Source organism: Haliotis rufescens, unplaced genomic scaffold (genome assembly GCF_023055435.1).
Source record: "Haliotis rufescens isolate VD_foot unplaced genomic scaffold, xgHalRufe1.0.p SCAF_18, whole genome shotgun sequence".
Taxonomy (NCBI): domain Eukaryota; kingdom Metazoa; phylum Mollusca; class Gastropoda; order Lepetellida; family Haliotidae; genus Haliotis; species Haliotis rufescens.
Genome location: NW_025963868.1, coordinates 11851129 through 11870076, shown reverse-complemented (window position 1 = coordinate 11870076; position 18948 = coordinate 11851129). Strand labels below are relative to the sequence as shown.

The following is an 18948-nucleotide window of genomic DNA, read 5'->3' as shown; positions in this document are numbered from 1 at the left end:
AAAGTCCAAGAAAAAAATATAACAAGGAATAATGTGGTAAGTGATCCGTTCTCATTTGAAAACAAATTAGTTGTGTGCAAAATACAAACACGGAAAACATTTTCAAATAAAAAAATGAATTATATAAAACAACAACTCAGAGTTACAAGTTTTCATCTTGGTGTCTCGGAGACCCTTATGTCATGAATCCACAAAGTCATTAATGTCCAAAACCAGCCGCGTTTGTGAAAACAAATAGGCTCATGAGGCAGATATATTATCTTGTGAAGTGTACTGTGCACGCTTATATAGAGCTTAACGAAAGAATCAGTGGGATGATAAACCTCCTGGTTGAAGCGTCTTCTACATGAATCACTTGTCACCCTGTTGTGTAGGCTGCATGCTGTCGACCCGGAAGTTAAATACTCCAGTAGAGATAAAGAGTCCCTGGTTGGCGAACGGAGGTTCGAATATACTCGGAGTTCTGGATGGGACATGTCAGGATAATATAATCCATATGTACAACGTAGTGTGAGATCTAGTGTTCCCTTGTGTCACACAAAGTTCATGATGGAGAAGAGGATCGGGACTCACTTGGTGTTTCTAGCTGCGTTGATTGTCAGTGGTAAGTGTCTTGTTTATGCACCTCACATGACATGTTTTTGTCGTTGTTGTTTTGGTATGACGCCGCACTCAGTAATATTCCAGTCATATGACGGCGGTCTGTGAATAATCGAGTCTGGGCCAGACAATCCAGTTATTGACATCAAGTCTTTGAAAGGCGTTTAGAAGCGATACACATAAGGAAGAGCATTCATTGATATCAACTTATGTGCTAATTACCCCCGGCCTCCCATTTGCCCATGGTCCATTGCCTATTACCAATCAGTGATAATTTAAGTCCTGGCTTCCAGTTGACTATAACTATCAGCGCTAATTACTGTAAAGTGCTAGCTTCCATTGACTATTGCTAATCACCTATCAAAGCCAATTATATGTTGGCTTCCCTTGTTTAGTTTCCACCTTTTGTTATCTTATTACTTTTGTTGTTCTTACATGTACATACTTGCTCTCTGCCTCATAGCATTCATTCACCTGGTGAAGGAGTTCACATATACTCCGAAGCGTTGTGTTCAACATAATAAAGAAGTTGACATTCATAAATTCTCTTCCATACAGACGGTTACACACAAACAAATACTTTCATTGTTTTCTTTGAATGAATGGCCTCTTAAATGCCGTTTAATGTATATGTGTGCATTGCTTGGCCTTATAACTACGATAAAAAGCACAACGTCGGGCGAAAAACAACAACGAGAAAGCGTCTATTAGGATCTTCATGATTTATTTTGTTTTTTCCTTTCTGGAGTGGAGAGAGGTAATATCTTATTTCATCTTACCAAGCATCATGGTGAGGTTATGTATGTCGCGATAGGGATATACTAGTTCACAATACCACGTTATCAGCTCAAGTTTTGACACACTCAATCACGAATGCAGCCAGACATCCCGTTATCCCGTTATCTACCAGGACGCTGCACAGTGAAAAAAAGAAATTATAAATTACGCCGTAAGCCGTCCGACCTTGCAGCAAGGGCCACTTCTCGCGTATCAGTGGGAGTTATACGGCGTCATCTGTCACGATTAAGTGTCACTTTGTATTCGGGGGCACGGGTGGCCCAGTCGTCTGAGGCGCCGCGATTCGCTGTGCAGAGTTGCGTCCCTGGGCACGCAAGAAACCTATGATTGTGGGTTCGAATCCCGGTTCACCCCGATTATGTTTCTAGGTTTGTCAGCACCATACCCGTGCTCGTGGCTTTCATCGACGTGGTAAACGTCTCAGATCTGCATCACTTCGGGCTTTCCTCCCACATTAAGCTGACACGCCGTGATATGACAGGAATAATGTTAAAAAGCGGCATTAAACCCAACTCACTCACTCACTTACTTTGTATTCAATATAGCGAAGTGGATAACATCTGATATACTACTCCTGGCATGTACTTCTTTCAGTGGTAGGTTGAACGCACAAGTTAGATATCTTTCTTTACAGCTTGAATATTTCACATAATATATTGCTCTGGCATTTGTAGCTGAAACATGTGTCCAACATGTTAAATGACAGAACAATTTTGTTTAATATTGCCAAATCATCTTAAAGTTTCAGTGTTTGGCCAGACAATCCGATTGGTGTCCCCTCTGAACAACGGTGTTGGGAGAATTGAGGTGTTCTATAACGGCACATGGGGCACTGTTTGTGACGATGACTTTGGGGTAGATGAAGCCAAGGTGGCCTGCAGACAACTGGGACGATAGTAAGACACCCTGTGTACAGCAGACCTGGCATATTTACAGGACGCCCTCGTATACCCGGAATATTGATGTTAAACAAGTATTAAACGAAACAAACAAAACTAATGAGAAATATTTCCGACTTCGTAAAGTAAAAGCAATGATGCAATAACAAACGTATGCTTATGTTTGCACATTAATGTGAAGGTACTAATACGATGTTCTGAGATATGCGAGGGCAAACGTAAACAACCCTAACATATAAAACTACTTCCATGATATACAGAGGTAGATGTGGTAGACGTGACAATAGTAGGACACCATGTCATAATCGTAGTTGTATGATGTACGGAGGTAGGTTTGGTAGATGTGACAATAATAAGGCAACATGTCATAATCGTTGTTGTATGATGTACGGAGGTAGGTTTGGTAGATGTGACAATAATAAGGCAACATGTCATAATCGTTGTTGTATGATGTACGGAGGTAGGTTTGGTAGATGTGACAATAGTAAGGCAACATGTCATAATCGTTGTTGTATGATGTACTGAGGTAGGTTTGGTATCATTATGTTGTGCAGCTATAATTAAATTAAACCTTTTTGTGTTTTTAGTAAAAGCGGACTTATACCAAGGGCAATTGGATCTTTTGGTTTTGGAGGAGGAAAGATTTGGTTGGATGACATGAGTTGCTCCGGTACCGAGTCATCTTTGGCCAGCTGTTCACACAGACCATGGGGAGTCAACAATTGTGGTCACAGTGAAGATGTTGGCATCATATGTGATCCAAGTGAGTTATCACCTAAACATACATTAACTTGAATATCAGCAGCATTGTTTATCATTCATGTAATAGAATCAATTTACCCTCACTGTTTATATCAGAAGAAAAGGAAACTGGAACACGCTGGTGAAAAAATCCATTCGTCCCAAAACGTGGCCAATACTCAACAAGAGAGGGCGCTGCAATTCTCTATGCAGAGATGCGTCCCTAGCATGCCAGAAATCTACGATCTCTGGTTCGAATCCCGTTCTGATAATGTACAAGCCGCCTGACCTCTCCTCATTTATTAGTTATTGTTATACAACACTAAACCGTCACCAATAACCATCAATGAATGTGTGCTACTTTGTATCTTGTACGGCGAAATGGATACCAGCGTATGTAATAGACCAGGTGTGCAGTGGTAGGTTGAAGGTGAAAATAGATATCCTTCTTTGCAGCCTGGATACTTAACATAATTTTACATGTTCGATATAAATTAAACGCGACACCACTCAACAAGACTCTGTGACAGAACGTCGACGTTCGTAAGATCCTACACTCTATTCGAGACTGTGCTTGAGTTTGAAGTCTGATCAGACAACAGTTCATATTAGCAATTTAATGTGCATGCTGTTAACGTTAACAACTGGCGGTTCAAAACTACCAAGACCGCCTCCGTGGTCTAGTGGTAGAGCGTCCGCCCGGAGAGCGGAAGGTCCGGGGTTCGATCCCCTGCCGCGTCATACAAAAAGACGTTAAAAGATGGTACTAGTTGTTACCCTGTCTGGCGCTCGGCATTTAGGGGCTAAAACAAGGACTGGTCGGCTCGGAGTCAGTATACTGTGTCTGAGTGGGGCATTCATGTTAAACTGCGGCATGGTATCTCAGTGGGTTAGCACTATAAATCTGCATCAGTCCGGACTAGTACAAGCAGCCACACAAACACACACACGTACATGCACGTCGCTATATAAGTGCAATAATCTTGAACGCGACGTTAAACCCCATTTCACCTCACCTCAAAACTACCAACTTATTGAGTTCGGCCTAAGCATTTGTCTATATGTAAAAGAAAATACAGCAACAAATCCTTAAGCTATGGGCACATAGTAGAGTATCAGTGTCAGTGTTTGTGTTTGACTGCATGCATGGGATGATCCATATGTATTGTTTTCATTTTCCTTGTCCCATACCTACTCACAATAAAACTTTCGACTCGGTCTATTGACAGAACTACGTATGGTTAAAATGGTCAAAAAGGTAAATATGGTGACAGGTATCTTTACCATTATACATTACGTATGTGTACGACAAATGATATTGATTTTCATCACTACAATTGCAAGAGAACAGTTTACGTTACATTGTTTTACTAGGTGACATAACGATGAAGCTGACACCGAGCTACCACCAAGGACTCCTGCAGGTGTACCACTCCGGTAGATGGGGCACAGTGTGTGATGATGGCTTTGGACAAGTAGAAGCATCAGTAGTGTGCAGGGCTCTTGGGTACCAGTAAGTTGTAGTTCAATTTTTTACCCCAAAACATGTAATGTGTTATAATGACGTATCTATCTTTGAATCACATCAAGAGTGAGGTACAGATTTGGAATTGGACATTTTGAATTCAGCATGAATATCATATCTATTTAAGAGATCTTCAATAGCCCAATCAAAGAAGAAACATAGAACACTTTTATTCGTGTACTGATAAGACTTCGCATTATGATGAATAAAATGTGACAGTTTGTGTTGTTAAGGCTAAACGCTAAATAATATTACTGGGTAAATGGATGACACAGTCGCCTAATATCCCTCCCTTAGGCACACCAGAATCATATGTTACAAAAAAGGTATTCGAAGCTACAAAGTCTGTCAGTACTCTACCCGCGCTCGTGGAATTCACAAAAATGGCAAACGTCTACGATATGCACTTCTGACTATTTTTAAACATCAAGTTGACACGTCATGATATGATTGAAATGAGGTTCAAAGCGGCGTTCGGGCAAACTCACTCAGTGACACTCCTACTATAACATATGCATGTTTGATTTTTGCAAAGGTGTCACTTCTCCCTATCTTTGCAGAGGAGGAAAGGCCATCGTTGTTCCAGACAGTTCCATAACAATGTGGTTGGATGACGTGCAGTGCACGATGCGGAACACAGATCTGAAAGACTGCAATCACAGACCATGGGGGAGTGATGACTGTAGCGACTCTGAAGCTGTTGGTGTCCAGTGTTTTTCATTTCCTGAAGGTATACTTTGGATAATTGCTCGTGATACTGATCGTTGGATTGCCGGTCCAGGATCAATTCTTTACAGACCACAGATTGCCGGATGGGGCGTTAGGCAAACAAACACCTATTTTTGTGACAATTGTGGCAGCTGCTAGTGGCAAAACAAGACATACATACCCTTTTCGGGAACACCTGGTGTCATCACTGATTTTTAGTGATCCATCTATATACTTTACATAACTATTTTGTCTTTTACGCCCAATGGTATCTCTCTTGACAACTAGGTTGCGTTGACATTTTGAATTGTAATCTCATGGTCTTTATTTACTGGTTCCATGTGATGTCTTCCTTGCCTAGCAAAGACGAGACTTGAGTGACATTTCATGAAACAGATGTGTTGTTACCCGTCTATCAAATTCCTTGTGGTGGGCGCCACTGGTGTGGCAGGACACGCTCACCTTTTCGCCAAAAGTTGGTATCACATGCTTATGAGGTAGTTCGAGTCGTACAATGTACAAAAGACTTTGTTTTCAGTTCATAACTACTCATTTATCCAAATAACGTTAGCGTGATGTCTTCGTCAGATTCTACAGCAGCAAGACTTGTCTCCACCACCAACACGCCAGGGGAGGGAGTGCTGGAGCTGTACCATGGTGGACAATGGGGAAGAGTCTGCTATACTGGGTTCGGAGTGGAAGAGGCAACAGTTGTCTGTAGAATGTTGGGACACAGCATGTAAAAACATGGCATAATATTGTGTTATTATCAAGAATAGCTGGATTACGAAAAACTTGATAAACATTTGACTCACATTTGACCATTTTTTCAATGATCTTAACTATTGTTTTAAAACAATTTGACACCTTCTTCTTGATATTCAGTATTGGGGCCCTCGCCCCACATCTAATGTTATTATACTTTTTAGTGAAAATGAACAATGGGTTTCAGGTACTATTCTATTACGAAAAACTAGATAAATATTTGACACACATTTGACCATTTTTTCAATGATCTTAACTATTGTTTTAAAACAATTTGACACATTCTTCTTGATATTTAGTATTGGGGCCCTCGCCAGCTCACATTTAAACACCGGCAGTTCATCACAGCATGTCATCCTAGATAAGGTCCAGTGTCTTGGGACAGAGCTCTCTCTCAATGAATGTCTTCACTATCCATGGGGTAGTGTTACCTGTTCCTCAACAGTAGTCGGAATACAGTGTCCCTCTGGTAAGTTGTGTTCTGTGACAACTGTAATACAGCTGCAGACGATGCAATAACACAACCTTTTCTACCTTCGTTTGCCTTGTTGCATTCTTTGTTCCAGCTGATCTTCAAATACGCTTGAATTCGACAACTCGTGGACGGGGTCGGGTAGAAGTACTTCACAACAATGTCTGGGGAACAGTTTGTAGAGGGTCGTCGTTTTCCTCACAGGAGGCACAAGTTGTGTGTAAAATGGCAAATCTGCCCTGGTGAGTACATCTGTGCACGACTATTCACCTTCGTGCAGGGCGAGACTCGTGTCAGTATTGTTACTTACCTGGAACATTTAGAGTGAGTGAGTGAGTGAGTGAGTGAGTTGGGTTTAACGCCGCTTTTAACAATATTCCAGTTATATCACGGCGTGTCAGCTTGATGTGGGAGGAAAGCCCGAAGTGATGCAGGTCTCAGACGTTTACCACTTTGGTGAAACCCACGAGCAAGGGTATGGTGCTGACAAACCTAGAAACATAATCGTGGTGAACCGGGATTCGAACCCACAATCATAGATTTCTGGCGTGTCCAGGAAACGCAACTCTGCACAGCGAATCGCGGCGCCTTAGACGACTGGGCCACCCGTGCCCCCTGGAACATTGAGAAACCTCAAGTATATTCAGTACATGAGTCTCATAAAGTCTACTTATTCATACTCCTGTAGTAATGAATGGTCAGATAGAGTTTGGTATCAGAAGCCTTTCTCAGCGACATAAACTTTATATGCCAAGTGTCACGGTCACTTTAATTTGCATTCCCTTGTTATTTCAGAGAGAACTGTCTGTTTGAAACTTACAAAATAAGGTTCTTGCATGTGCTTGTCAATGACTATTCACCTTCGTTTAGAGGTTTCAGAAACTAGTATCCGTTTGAGACTGACAAAAAAGTTCCTGCATGTGATTTTTAACGCTTGAATTTAGAAGTCCCTTTCTGTATTAGAAATACATGTACGTTGGACATATGAATTGTTTGATAGTTATTTCTTGGAAGTTGACGGATGACAAAGACTCAACCTTTTGATAACAAATGTCTGTATAGATCCTTATACCGTTGGCAGCATAAGTAAAATGAAAGTGACGAATTGGCAAGGAAGTCATGTGTATGGTTTTCTGTGTCTAGGACGACCGCCTATGTGACTACATCTTCTGGGCCAGGTGAAGGAATTATTTGGCTGAGTAACGTCGACTGTACGGGAACCGAGACCTCCCTGTATCATTGTTCCCACTCTGGATGGGGAACCGCGCCGAGCTGTTCTCACAGTAGTGATGTGGGCGTGGTGTGCCGTGGAGGTGGGTCAGAGACGTAGTAATGTTAGCATGTTATGTCGTGGGAGTGGATCAAAGACGTAGTAATGTTAGCATGTTATGTCATGGGGGTGGGTCAGAAACGTAGTAATGTTAGCAAGATATGTCGTGGAGGTGGGTCAGAGACATAGTGATGTTAGCGTGTTATGTTGTGGTTGGGTCAGAAACGTAGTAATGTTAGCATGTTATGTCGTGGGAGTGGATCAAAGACGTAGTAATGTTAGCATGTTATGTCATGGGGGTGGGTCAGAAACGTAGTAATGTTAGCAAGATATGTCGTGGAGGTGGGTCAGAGACATAGTGATGTTAGCGTGTTATGTTGTGGTTGGGTCAGAAACGTAGAAATGTAAGCGTGTTATGTCGTGGGGGTGGGTCAGAGACGTAGTAATGTTAGCGTGTTATGTCGTGGGGGTGGGTCAGAGACTTAGTGTTTGACACAGTAGTCACGTGGATGGTATGTCGTGGAGGTGTGTTTGATACACTAGTGATGTGGATGGTACGTCCTGGAGGTCTGTTTGACACAGTAGTGGTGTGGATGGTATGTCGTGGAGGTGTGTTTGATACACTAGTGATGTGGATGGTACGTCCTGGAGGTCTGTTTGACACAGTAGTGGTGTGGATGGTATGTCGTGGAGGTGTGTTTGATACACTAGTGATGTGGATGGTACGTCCTGGAGGTCTGTTTGACACAGTAGTGGTGTGGATGGTATGTCGTGGAGGTGTGTTTGATACACTAGTGATGTGGATGGTACGTCCTGGAGGTCTGTTTGACACAGTACTGGTGTGGATGGTATGTCGTGGAGGTCTGTTTGACACAGTAGTGGTGTGGATGGTATGTCGTGGAGGCGTGTTTAATTCGGTAGCGAAGTGGATGATATGTCGTGGAGGTTTGTTCGATACTGTAGTGATGTGGATGGTATGTCGTGGATGTGTGTTTGATACTGTATGATGGGAATGGTATGTCGTGGAGGTGTGTTTGACACAGTAATGAAGTGGATGGTATGTCGTGGAGGTGTGTTTGATACTGTAGTGATGTGGATGGTATGTTGTGGAGGTGTGTTTGATACTGTATGATGGGAATGGTATGTCGTGGAGGTGTGTTTGACACAGTAATGAAGTGGATGGTATGTCGTGGAGGTGTGTTTGATACTGTAGTGATGTTTTGGAGGTGTTTATAAAAAAGATGCAGTAGTGATGTGGATTGGTATGTCGTAGAAGTGTTTTTTACACAGTACTTATGTGGAATGGTATGTCGTGGAGTTATGTTTGCATATTGTACATTGGCCACATCTTTCAGCAACCCTGAATATCCACCTTGAGCCGACGGGAACTGTCCTCAGCGTCATCATTGGTCAGGTGGTCAGTGTCAAGTGTGTGATCGGTTACTCCAACTCCCCGGTCACTTCGTTCAAATGGGCACACAGGGGACAATCATACAGTGGGCAAACCTTCAGTAAAACAATAACTTCCAAAGCTGACTCTGGCAGTTTAACATGCAGTGTACAGACTGAGAGCGCCTCCACTCGACTCAATGTTCTGTGTAAGTGATTCAGATCAAGAATATTATTGCAACCACCAGGTGAACAAAAGGTTGTAATTTACGTGAATGAAAAGAAAATCCTTTAATCGCTCATTTTCAAAATTATGAAAGGTTTTAGTGGGTATATTAAAAAAACAACAGATGTGAAATGAGGTGTAACGTGACGTCCAAGATTATTGCATTTATATAGTGACGTGCATGCACCTCTGTGTGTGTGTGTGTGTGTGTGTGTGTGTGTGTGAGAGAGAGTTCTTGTGCTATTCTGGACTGATGCCAATTTATAGTGCTAGCACACTGAGATACCATGCTGCAGTTTTATTTCAGTTAAATCATGTCGTGTCATCTGGTCTTAGACGGTTACCTTTTTCAGTTAAACCCATGATCACGGCCATGGTGCTGACAAAGCTGCAAGCATATCAGGTCGAACCGAGATTCGAACAAACGATTACAGCCGCGAGTTGAGGTGAAATGGGGTTTAACGTCGCGTCCAGGATTATTGCACTAAAAAAGCGACGTGCATGCACGTGTGTGTGTTTGTGTGTGTGTGACTGATTGTACTAGTCCGGACTGATGCCTATTTATAGTACTAGCCAACTGAGGTACCATGTCGCAGTTTAACATGAATATCCCACTCAGACACAGTATACTGACTCCGAGCCGACCAGTCCTTGTTTTAGCCCCTTAGAGTCGAACGCCAGACAGGGTAACAACAAGTGACATCTTTTAAAGTCTTTTGGTATGACGTAGCTTGGGATCGAACCCCGGACCTTTCGCTCTCAGGGCGGACGCTCTACCACTAGAGCACGCAGGATGTCTTTCTATAACAAACGTAACAATGGTGACAATCTGGTTTCAGTGGGTTTTTTGTTATAAAGTAGTAGGTAACACAAACGGTGTATGGATATGTAACAAACCCTTTGCTTCATGCGAGAGGATACACTTAGCTATCAGTTTGTCCGAGTGTACTTCGGGGAGGATGAGGTTGTGGTAGTGCGGAATGTTCAGATGCCTCTCTTTTTACCACTAATGTTATGGAGTTTTCCAGCGGTATTGTATCATATAGAATGATATAACTAATCTCTGGATTTATCCTAAACATCTTCAGACCCGCCAGTGGTACATCTGGAACCAAGAAATGACACCCTGGATGTCGGTGTCGGCGAAGACCTTAGTGTACGGTGTGTTGCGGATGACGCCAACCCTGGTGTCCACACATTCCAGTGGTCTCACAACGGTCAAACGAGTACTGGGTCGACATTCCTCAAACGTAAAATATCCAAGTCTGACCAAGGGCAACTGACCTGTACTGCTGATAATGGACACATGATGACACCTGGACGGGCAGTTGCAACTGTAAACGTCAGATGTAAGCTATGTCAAAACCCTATTACATCCATCCTTATAACTTGCTACAAACATGTGTTTATGTGCCATGTTATTTTATATAGTTATAGTTATGAAAAATACTTTTGAGTAATTATGCTGTTTAAAAATGATTTTTTAAAACTGAAAACGTTCTCTCAGAATTATGTGAATTGAGATTTTTAAACATGTACTTTTTTATTATATCTGACATAAGATCCACCAGAGATTCATCTGTCACCAAGGCAAGGTGTCATCAGTGTCATTGCTGGTGATGCCGTTGAAGTCGAATGTGTCGTCGACGACGCCAACCCTGCTGTCACCTCGTACACGTGGTGTCACAACGACAATATCAGTCATGGACAGACTTTTATGAAGCATGTGTCTTCTGATGATGCGGGAAACCTATCGTGCTCCGCTACGAATGAACAGGGAACATCTACTGTAGAAACAAGGATCAATGTCTGTAAGTAATCCTTTTGTCAGCCTGAACGTTGTGGAACGCACATTTCAGGAATGTTTTACTTGATGGTTAGCAAAATCGGGTACAGTATAATTTCTATAGGTATCATCGCTATCCAAGACACATGCATTTGTATATTTGGAAGTGCAATTACAACCCTTCATTTTGATAACCTGTTCTGTCACAGTGCAAGTTTCCGCGGAGATCGGGAGTGATGACACTACATGCCAGGATAAACCGATTGCCATAGTAATAGGATCTGTTGGCATAGTTACCATTATCATCCTTCTCATCATCATTATACACCTGAGGAGGAGACTGCGTGCTGCAAAACGTACGTGCATTTGTGGTATAACTTGACTGCATCAATGACATTTGATATGCACACACAATAAACTACACAATCGTTTCACCATTTAACATTTATTTTAACAATTCTATGCACATATCACAAGTTCTAGTAATTGCTGTTGAATGAAAATAGTATTGAACAAGTCATGTTCTGAAAATAACATTCTTCGACAACTGATTTGTTTTTCATTTTTTATCATTTCTAGCTGAGCATGAGCCAAAGAGGTAAGTGTGTTGTATTATTGTCTCACGTTCGTTCAGGTTATTTGACAGAGACCTGAATTCTATAACTTGTGATGGTTGTCAAGGTGTCCTCAGGATTTTCGTGGAGCAAACTTAGCCTCACTGCTTTTCTAATCCTCAAAAGTAAATGTATTGTACAGTCAAGTCTCGTTAATCCGACATCGTTGGTTGCACATGATTGAGTCGGATTAACGAGTATGTAGGATTAACGAAATTAAGTGATTTGTGATCGAAAATCGGACATCTTCACGAGAGATAATAACCGTGTGTTTCCTCGTGTAAATGCAAGTGCTACTGTCTTAACAACTTGCTTCATCTACTTAAAATAGTCTGTCAGTGTTTTCTGTTTCTCACATTTTGAAGGCACATTTCTCAAAGTCCCCTGTTCGCTTGACGTCTAGGGCTGGTGGTTCTTCAGCATCAACATTGTCGAGGTGTAATTTCATTTGTTTCTTATAATAAAGCTTGAAATTCTTTATGATCCCGGCATCTAGTGTTAATTGTTAAAGTTAATCTCTGCAGCCAGTGCGTGTCAAAACACGGGGTTCTGTACTCGCGGGCAGATGACCACGGAGTACGCTGACCACTGTGTCGGATTAACGAGACTTGACTGTATTATAATGTTATACACAAGACATCTAAACATGTTTAATGTATAGTATCCTCCTGAAAGACGACATCTACATGTACATGAACCACACTAGCATTTTTGCTCTATATCTATAACTCTTTGTCTAAGGACGGTTATGAACCTCACTGCACGTTAATTTGTCAGAGTACATCCGAAGAGCTCTGCGTTTAAAGCTGCTAACATATGCTGTACTATGGAGCACAGATCATAGTATATTGATTTCGTAATTGTGCATCTATCTTAGAACTGAGCAGACGTCAAGGGCAGATGAAATACCTGCAAGAGGCCGCAATTACGAGAGCATGGAAACGCCCAGTGAAGGTACAAACACCAATATTATATAGATTATATACTGAATGGTACGAACACCTTAGTTGTAATGTGAGCTGTTATAATGGCTATACACTGGAAAAAGAACACCGCGGTAATTTCGAAGGGGAGGGTACTTATGTAAAGACGAGTATATGCAGTTGAAACTATTTTGAAACAACGTTTTCAGTTTCAATTAAATAAGCGCTAGCTTATCAGTGGATGTTCTGGACAATATGACGGTCAAGTATAGAATGCCTGTAGGTCGCCCTCGAGAAACAGCAGCAGTACAGCTGTGCAGCGTAAGGCAAAAAACACTTACTTTTTTATGCAAATTGTGTGAGTGGCGGGGGCTACCGCTGCAACCACATATCGGTAAGATGGTACTTGTTTTTAGACAGAACAATATGTCAAGCCTGGGAAGTTCAGAAAGATGGAAATTACCGTATTCGACGTAATAACCGCCCCGATCTAATAAGCGTCCACGGCGATATTTGATAATATATTGGCTAGTAAACAATCCCATTTAGCACCCCTTCCGAATGATCAATGTACACAAGGCTTATTTATTTGAGTATAATAGGCACTCGTGTGTTGTATTCATTCTTCATTATGGGCAATTAAACTTTGGAAAAAATATATCTGTCGCATATGAACATTTCAGTCTGTCAGCATAAACCACGAAATTTATCTTTCTACTCTGTTTTTTTCCACCAAAATGATATTCTATTTCTAATTTTGAGAGCGCCCTGGACGCTTATTACATCGAATACGGTAATGCATTATGTTAGGTATTTTGTCTATATGGTGACGACTCTATCTTTCACACAGAAAAATGAGAAGAGTTTGATTTATATTCCAGGTGCTGAGCATAGCTATTGCGAGATTGACTTGACACAAAAATCAGGTAACAGGCAAATATTTAGCTATCGAGCATAAATACAGAAGATGCTGTTGATAAATTCACCATAACATTTCATTGTAGAAACGAAAGAGTACGGTGCCATACGCAATGGTAAAAATATGATAATATGATAAGTATAAATATTTTAGATATTGTATAAGGTCATCATATTATTCTTTAAGTTTGTAAATTATTTGTAAAGACATGGCGTAAACAGTCAACTTCCATGCAATGAATGACCATTGTAACAAGGCCCTACAAGTACCCTCAACCACAGCAAGACATGTACCTTTGCAATAATGGGTGTCATTCTTTTATGCGTAAGGAAACAAACACTTAATATTTGTTGTAAATTGTGTATGTCGCAGGCGCTACCGGTAGAGCAGGGTATGACACGAGCAGGATATGACACGGATTTACCCTTTTTACGAACACCTGGTGTCATCAATGATTTTCATTAATCCATTCATGTAATTATCTCCGCTATTTTGTCTTTAACACCCAATAGAAACTGTTTCGAAGGTTAATTGATACTGTTTATTCTCTGGTGTAGACGTTGTTTTTTTTTACACATAGATAAGAAATACAAAACTTTTTTCTTCGGTTGAACAAAGCAATTGAATGGCAAGTCGTCTAAGGTGCTGCGCATCTCTGTTCACAGTTGTGTCCCCAAGGTGTTCCAGAAACTTAACTAGATCGTGGGTTCGAATCGCAGTTTACTCGTTGATGCAATCCCATTTGTGTGGGTCGATGCTCATGATATCAATCACTGGATTGTCTTGTCCGGACTCGATTATTTACAGACCGCCGTCATATAATAGTAACTGGACTATTTTGCTGTGTGCGGCGTTAAACCAAATTAACAGAAACGTAATTATGTTTGTGAGACCCTCGCCCGTCCTTGCGGGTTTCACAAAGTATTGCATGGCTTTACTGTCAAATCAACCTCAGGAGACCCGTGAAGATCCGGGGTAGAATAGGCCTTCAGCAACCCATGTTTGCCTTAAAAGGCGACTATGCTTATCGTAAGAGGCGACTAACGGGATCGGGTGGTCAGGCTCGCTGACTTGGTTGATGCATGTCATCGATCCCAATTGCCTGGATCGATGTTCATGATGTCAATCACTGGATTGTCTGATCCCGACTCGATTTTTTACAGACCGCCATCATATAGCTAGAATATTGCTGAGTGCGGCGTTAAGCAAACAGACAAAACACAAGCCATGATATATGTGAAATCGGACCCTTTCTTCTGAAATAACACAATGTTCCAGATGGGAATCCTGACCACGTCTATGGCAACAGTGGATTTGAAGATGAAGAAAACATACGTCAAAAAAGAGGTACTTTGTCATCGGTTTAAAGCATAAGGAATCAGATAACGAAAGTTAAGCATGGCCCTCGTTCATCAGGCTTTCGGATTCATAAACACTTGCTCATGATATAATAGGGATCGTACAACGAACTATTTCAGCAGAGATTTCTTATGAATATGGAAAGGATTTGTCGCTTGTATTCATAAGTAATCCAGATGAAATTTCACAAGCATTTGATTTTGTGTTGACATTCCTTCCTTGATGAAATACACAAGGTAGACAACAGGCTGATGAAAGAACCAGCTTAAATTAGTATTCGAAATAATAAGGAGTTATATAGGACATGTGTATCGATTAATCCGTAGTTCGAGACAAGCAGTGTGCCTGTTTAAGACCCTAGTGACGATAAGGATTCATATTATGCCAGTAACATAGTACCTTAAAGTAGCTAGTGTTGGCGAGGTAGAACAGTATAAATTGAAAACTCTGTGTGTTGCTAGGAACTGCTTCGGGCACAAGCCACAGCAACATCCAGCTTGAAATGAGCGAAAACAAACGTCAAAAACGAGGTACGTCGACGCTGCTTGACAAACTACCCGTTTGATTGCAACCAAATTCGGACTGGCTTGGCATGGTTCATATGCATTCAATTTATACATACTTTTACTGATCATCCTACTCTGTCCAGGCAGAATGATATCACATTGTAACTCATCACCTTAGCTGCCTCGGGTCGTGAGTTATACTTTGCCCAAGTTATGTCCCTTGGTCCATAGTTTGTAAAACACAGTACTGTACATCATTGTAAGTTACTGGGCAGACAGAGTCATCGGCCCGTCGATTCGATTTCCACATATGCACCAGTTATCATCCTTGGCATCTCAACACCGTGTCATGGATCGTGGGCTTTATAAAGCAGTCAATGTCTACACTGATGTGAGGCTTCCCTCACACATTTAGCTGTTGTACTCTGATTGAACTGAAATACCTTGATCCATTGCTATCATCTCTGGCATCTCAGCACCGTGTCATGGATCGTGGGTTTTATAAGGCAGTCCACGTCCACACTGATGTGGGGCTTCCCTCACACATGCAGCTGTTGTACTCTGATTATACTGAAATACCTTGATCCATTGCTATCATCTCTGACATTTAAGCACCGTGTCATGGATCGTGGTTTTATAAAGCAATCTACGTCCACACTGATGTGGGGCTTCCCTCACACATTCAGCTGTTGTACTCTGATTGAACTGAAATACCTTGATCCATTGCTATCATCTCTGGCATCTCAGCACCGTGTCATGGATCGCTGGTATTATAAAGCAGTCCACGTCCACACTGATGTGGGGCTTCCCTCACACATTCAGCTGTTGTACTCTGATTGAACTGAAATACCTTGATCCATTGCTATCATCTCTGGCATCTCAGCACCGTGTCAGAGGAGACGTGAAATGGGGTCTACCGTCGCGTTTAAGATCATTGCAATTAAACGTGCGTTTGTTTTTTGCTGCTTGTACTTGTCAGGACTAATGCCGATTTAATATTGCTCGCCCACTGAGATACTATGACGCAGGTTACGTGAATATCCCACTCAGACACAGTATACTGACGCCGAGCCGACCAGTCCATGTTTTAGCCATTTAATGCCGAGTGCTGGGCAGGGCAACACAAAGTACCGTCGTTTAACGTCTTTTGGTATGACGCGACCGGATACACAACCACAACCTTCCGCCTTCCGGATGAACGCTGTACCACTAAACCACGGAGGTAGTCCCGTGTCAGGGATCATGGGTTTTATAAAGCAGTCCACGGCCACTCTCATGTGGGTCTGTCAGCACATATTCAGCTGGGGCACTCTGATTGAACTAAAATACCTTGATCCATTGTTCGCCTATCCACACACTCTTTACCAATATCCGTTTGGATTAATTGCTATAGGAGGAGAAACTGTTTGTTTGAAAATGTTTTCAATTCGCAACTACAGCGCAAAGAATTAATTATATTAGTCATTGGCAATTGCATAGTCCTGTTTCTCCGTCTTACAGCAACATTTCTTACATATCTTGTGTTTTCTTGTTTTACACACCAGGAAAGGAGAGGAAAGTGAGATCATCCAAAGGACAAGCGTACAATGATGGTAGGTGGTACACTTACACTTGCGCTTTGTACTTTAACAGCATCACAAATGCTAATAATACAATGTGTTAGTGTGATTGCTTAAGGCGCACATTTCAATATTCTAGCTATATGGCGGTGGCCAGTAAATAATCGAGTCTGGACTAGACAATTCAGCATTTGATATTGTGAGCAACGCTCCACGCTGTCGGTGTACGATGACACGGTATCAACCAATTAAGTCATCCAGTCTGACCATCCGATCTATTTGGTCGCCTCTTGGGACCCGCATGCTTTGTACGAGACCAATTCTAACCGGGAATCACATCGGTGTTGCAGTGTTCTAGATTCCTCATACCACCACTGGGAGTTTAAAGAAAAACACGCTTATTGCTTGAAAATGGATACCAGACCGAATTATATTGATAAATTTATAACGCGTCGTTTTTAACCATTACTTACTATGGTCTACGCTTGTCACAACATCAATAATTATTCATATACTATGTAACATATATTATCCATACTTTTCAAAGCAAGCGAATTAAGACAAACCCAGTCATTTCTCATTTGTAATTCTTGCTTCACACACGCAACAAAATTGGTGACGGAAAGCAAAGAACATTATTGACAATACCGTTGAAGTCACTATTTAGTTGCTTTTAAGACATAATAAAGTGTGCATAAAGTAGAAATGGCTACATTCTTGTGTGTCAGAAAGTTTGAAATTTCCCCTCAAGGGGGAGAAAAATACATATGAATTCTTACACAAGTGTAGTAACATCACTATGACCCACATAAATGACTTGCTATCTTTGTATAATAGTGTTTTTTGAGTGAATGAGTTGGGTTTTACGCCAGCAACATTGCACCAATATAATCGAACATTTTAACCAGTAAGCTAACCTACCGTTCCTGTGGTATTGTATGGTTGGTATGCAGTTATGATGATGGAAACACTCTGAACAGCAAACATTATCATCATTGACTCACATCTTTTCTTCCCCACAGAATCCGTCTATGAAAACACCACCTTCAGGAACCAGTTGCCCATGTAAATATGGGTGCTGATGTCATCACGTCACCTGAACACCTATCTGCATCTGCGATTAGTTTATTTACGATACATTAATGTTATTATATAGTTCCTTATTGTTAATGTTACCATAGTCAGATTTTGTTATTACACCCGTATATATCTATGTATATATAATTATGTATAACTCTACATGCCGACTCATTGTTTACCTGATGATGGGAGACCGCCTCCGTGGTCTTGTGGTAGAGCGTCCGCCCGGAGAGCGGAAGGTCCAGGGTTCGATCCCGGGCCGCGTCATACAAAAAGACGTTAAAAGATTGTACTTGTTGTTACCCTGTCTGGCGCTCGGCATTAAGGGGCTAAAACAAGGACTGGTCGGCTCGGAGTCAGTATACTGTGTCTGAGTGGGGTATTCATGTTAAACTGCGGCATGGTATCTCAGTGAGCTAGCACTATAAATCGGCATCAGTCCGGACTAGTACAAGCAGCCACGCACACACATACACGTGCATGCACGTCGCTATATAAGTGCAATAATCTTGGACGCGACGTTAAACCCAATTTCACCTCACCTCATTGTTCACCTGTTGATGGGGCAAGAAGTAGGCCTGAAACGTCGTTACACAGATTAAAATAAAGTGTTATCCACAAAGAAGTGTCACACATTCAGACAGACTGACAGACAGGCAGACAGTTTAGTCAGTATGCAAGGCCATATGGCCAATAGTACAGTTCAGTTTTGACAGATACATAAAAATCAACGTGATCTTGAACATAGCATAATTTGTTCCAAATACATGTTTCAAATACATTGATAAAATTGGGTCGAATTCGACAAA

The 18948-nt window shown here is 41.6% G+C and overlaps 1 protein-coding gene across 2 annotated transcripts; it reads left to right on the top strand.

The window, feature by feature from the left end:
* Positions 1–332: 332 nt before the first annotated feature.
* LOC124117997 (deleted in malignant brain tumors 1 protein-like) lies at positions 333–18313 on the top strand. 2 transcript variants are annotated; one of them, XM_048398221.1, is made up of 20 exons: positions 333–604; positions 2141–2294; positions 2885–3060; positions 4413–4551; positions 5124–5293; positions 5860–6010; positions 6336–6505; positions 6603–6750; positions 7652–7821; positions 9134–9376; positions 10482–10742; positions 10956–11204; positions 11389–11535; positions 11759–11777; positions 12671–12747; positions 13598–13642; positions 14914–14982; positions 15456–15524; positions 17045–17092; positions 18082–18313. In XM_048398221.1, the coding sequence occupies exons 1-20, from the start codon at positions 547–549 to the stop codon at positions 18126–18128; spliced, it is 2610 nt and encodes an 869-aa protein (XP_048254178.1). In that variant the 5' UTR covers positions 333–546; the 3' UTR covers positions 18129–18313. The 2 variants fall into 2 exon arrangements, with proteins under 2 accessions (XP_048254178.1, XP_048254179.1); XM_048398222.1 differs by lacking the exon at positions 15456–15524.
* Positions 18314–18948: the final 635 nt, after the last annotated feature.

Bases quoted from the DNA above. Each gene is read 5' to 3' on its own strand.
- LOC124117997 (XM_048398221.1), top strand. From the start codon at position 547: ATGATGGAGAAGAGGATCGGGACTCACTTGGTGTTTCTAGCTGCGTTG. The intron at 4,552-5,123 runs GTAAGTTGTAGT...CTATCTTTGCAG, and splicing joins TGCAGGGCTCTTGGGTACCA to AGGAGGAAAGGCCATCGTTG. The intron at 14,983-15,455 runs GTACTTTGTCAT...GTGTGTTGCTAG, and splicing joins AAACATACGTCAAAAAAGAG to GAACTGCTTCGGGCACAAGC.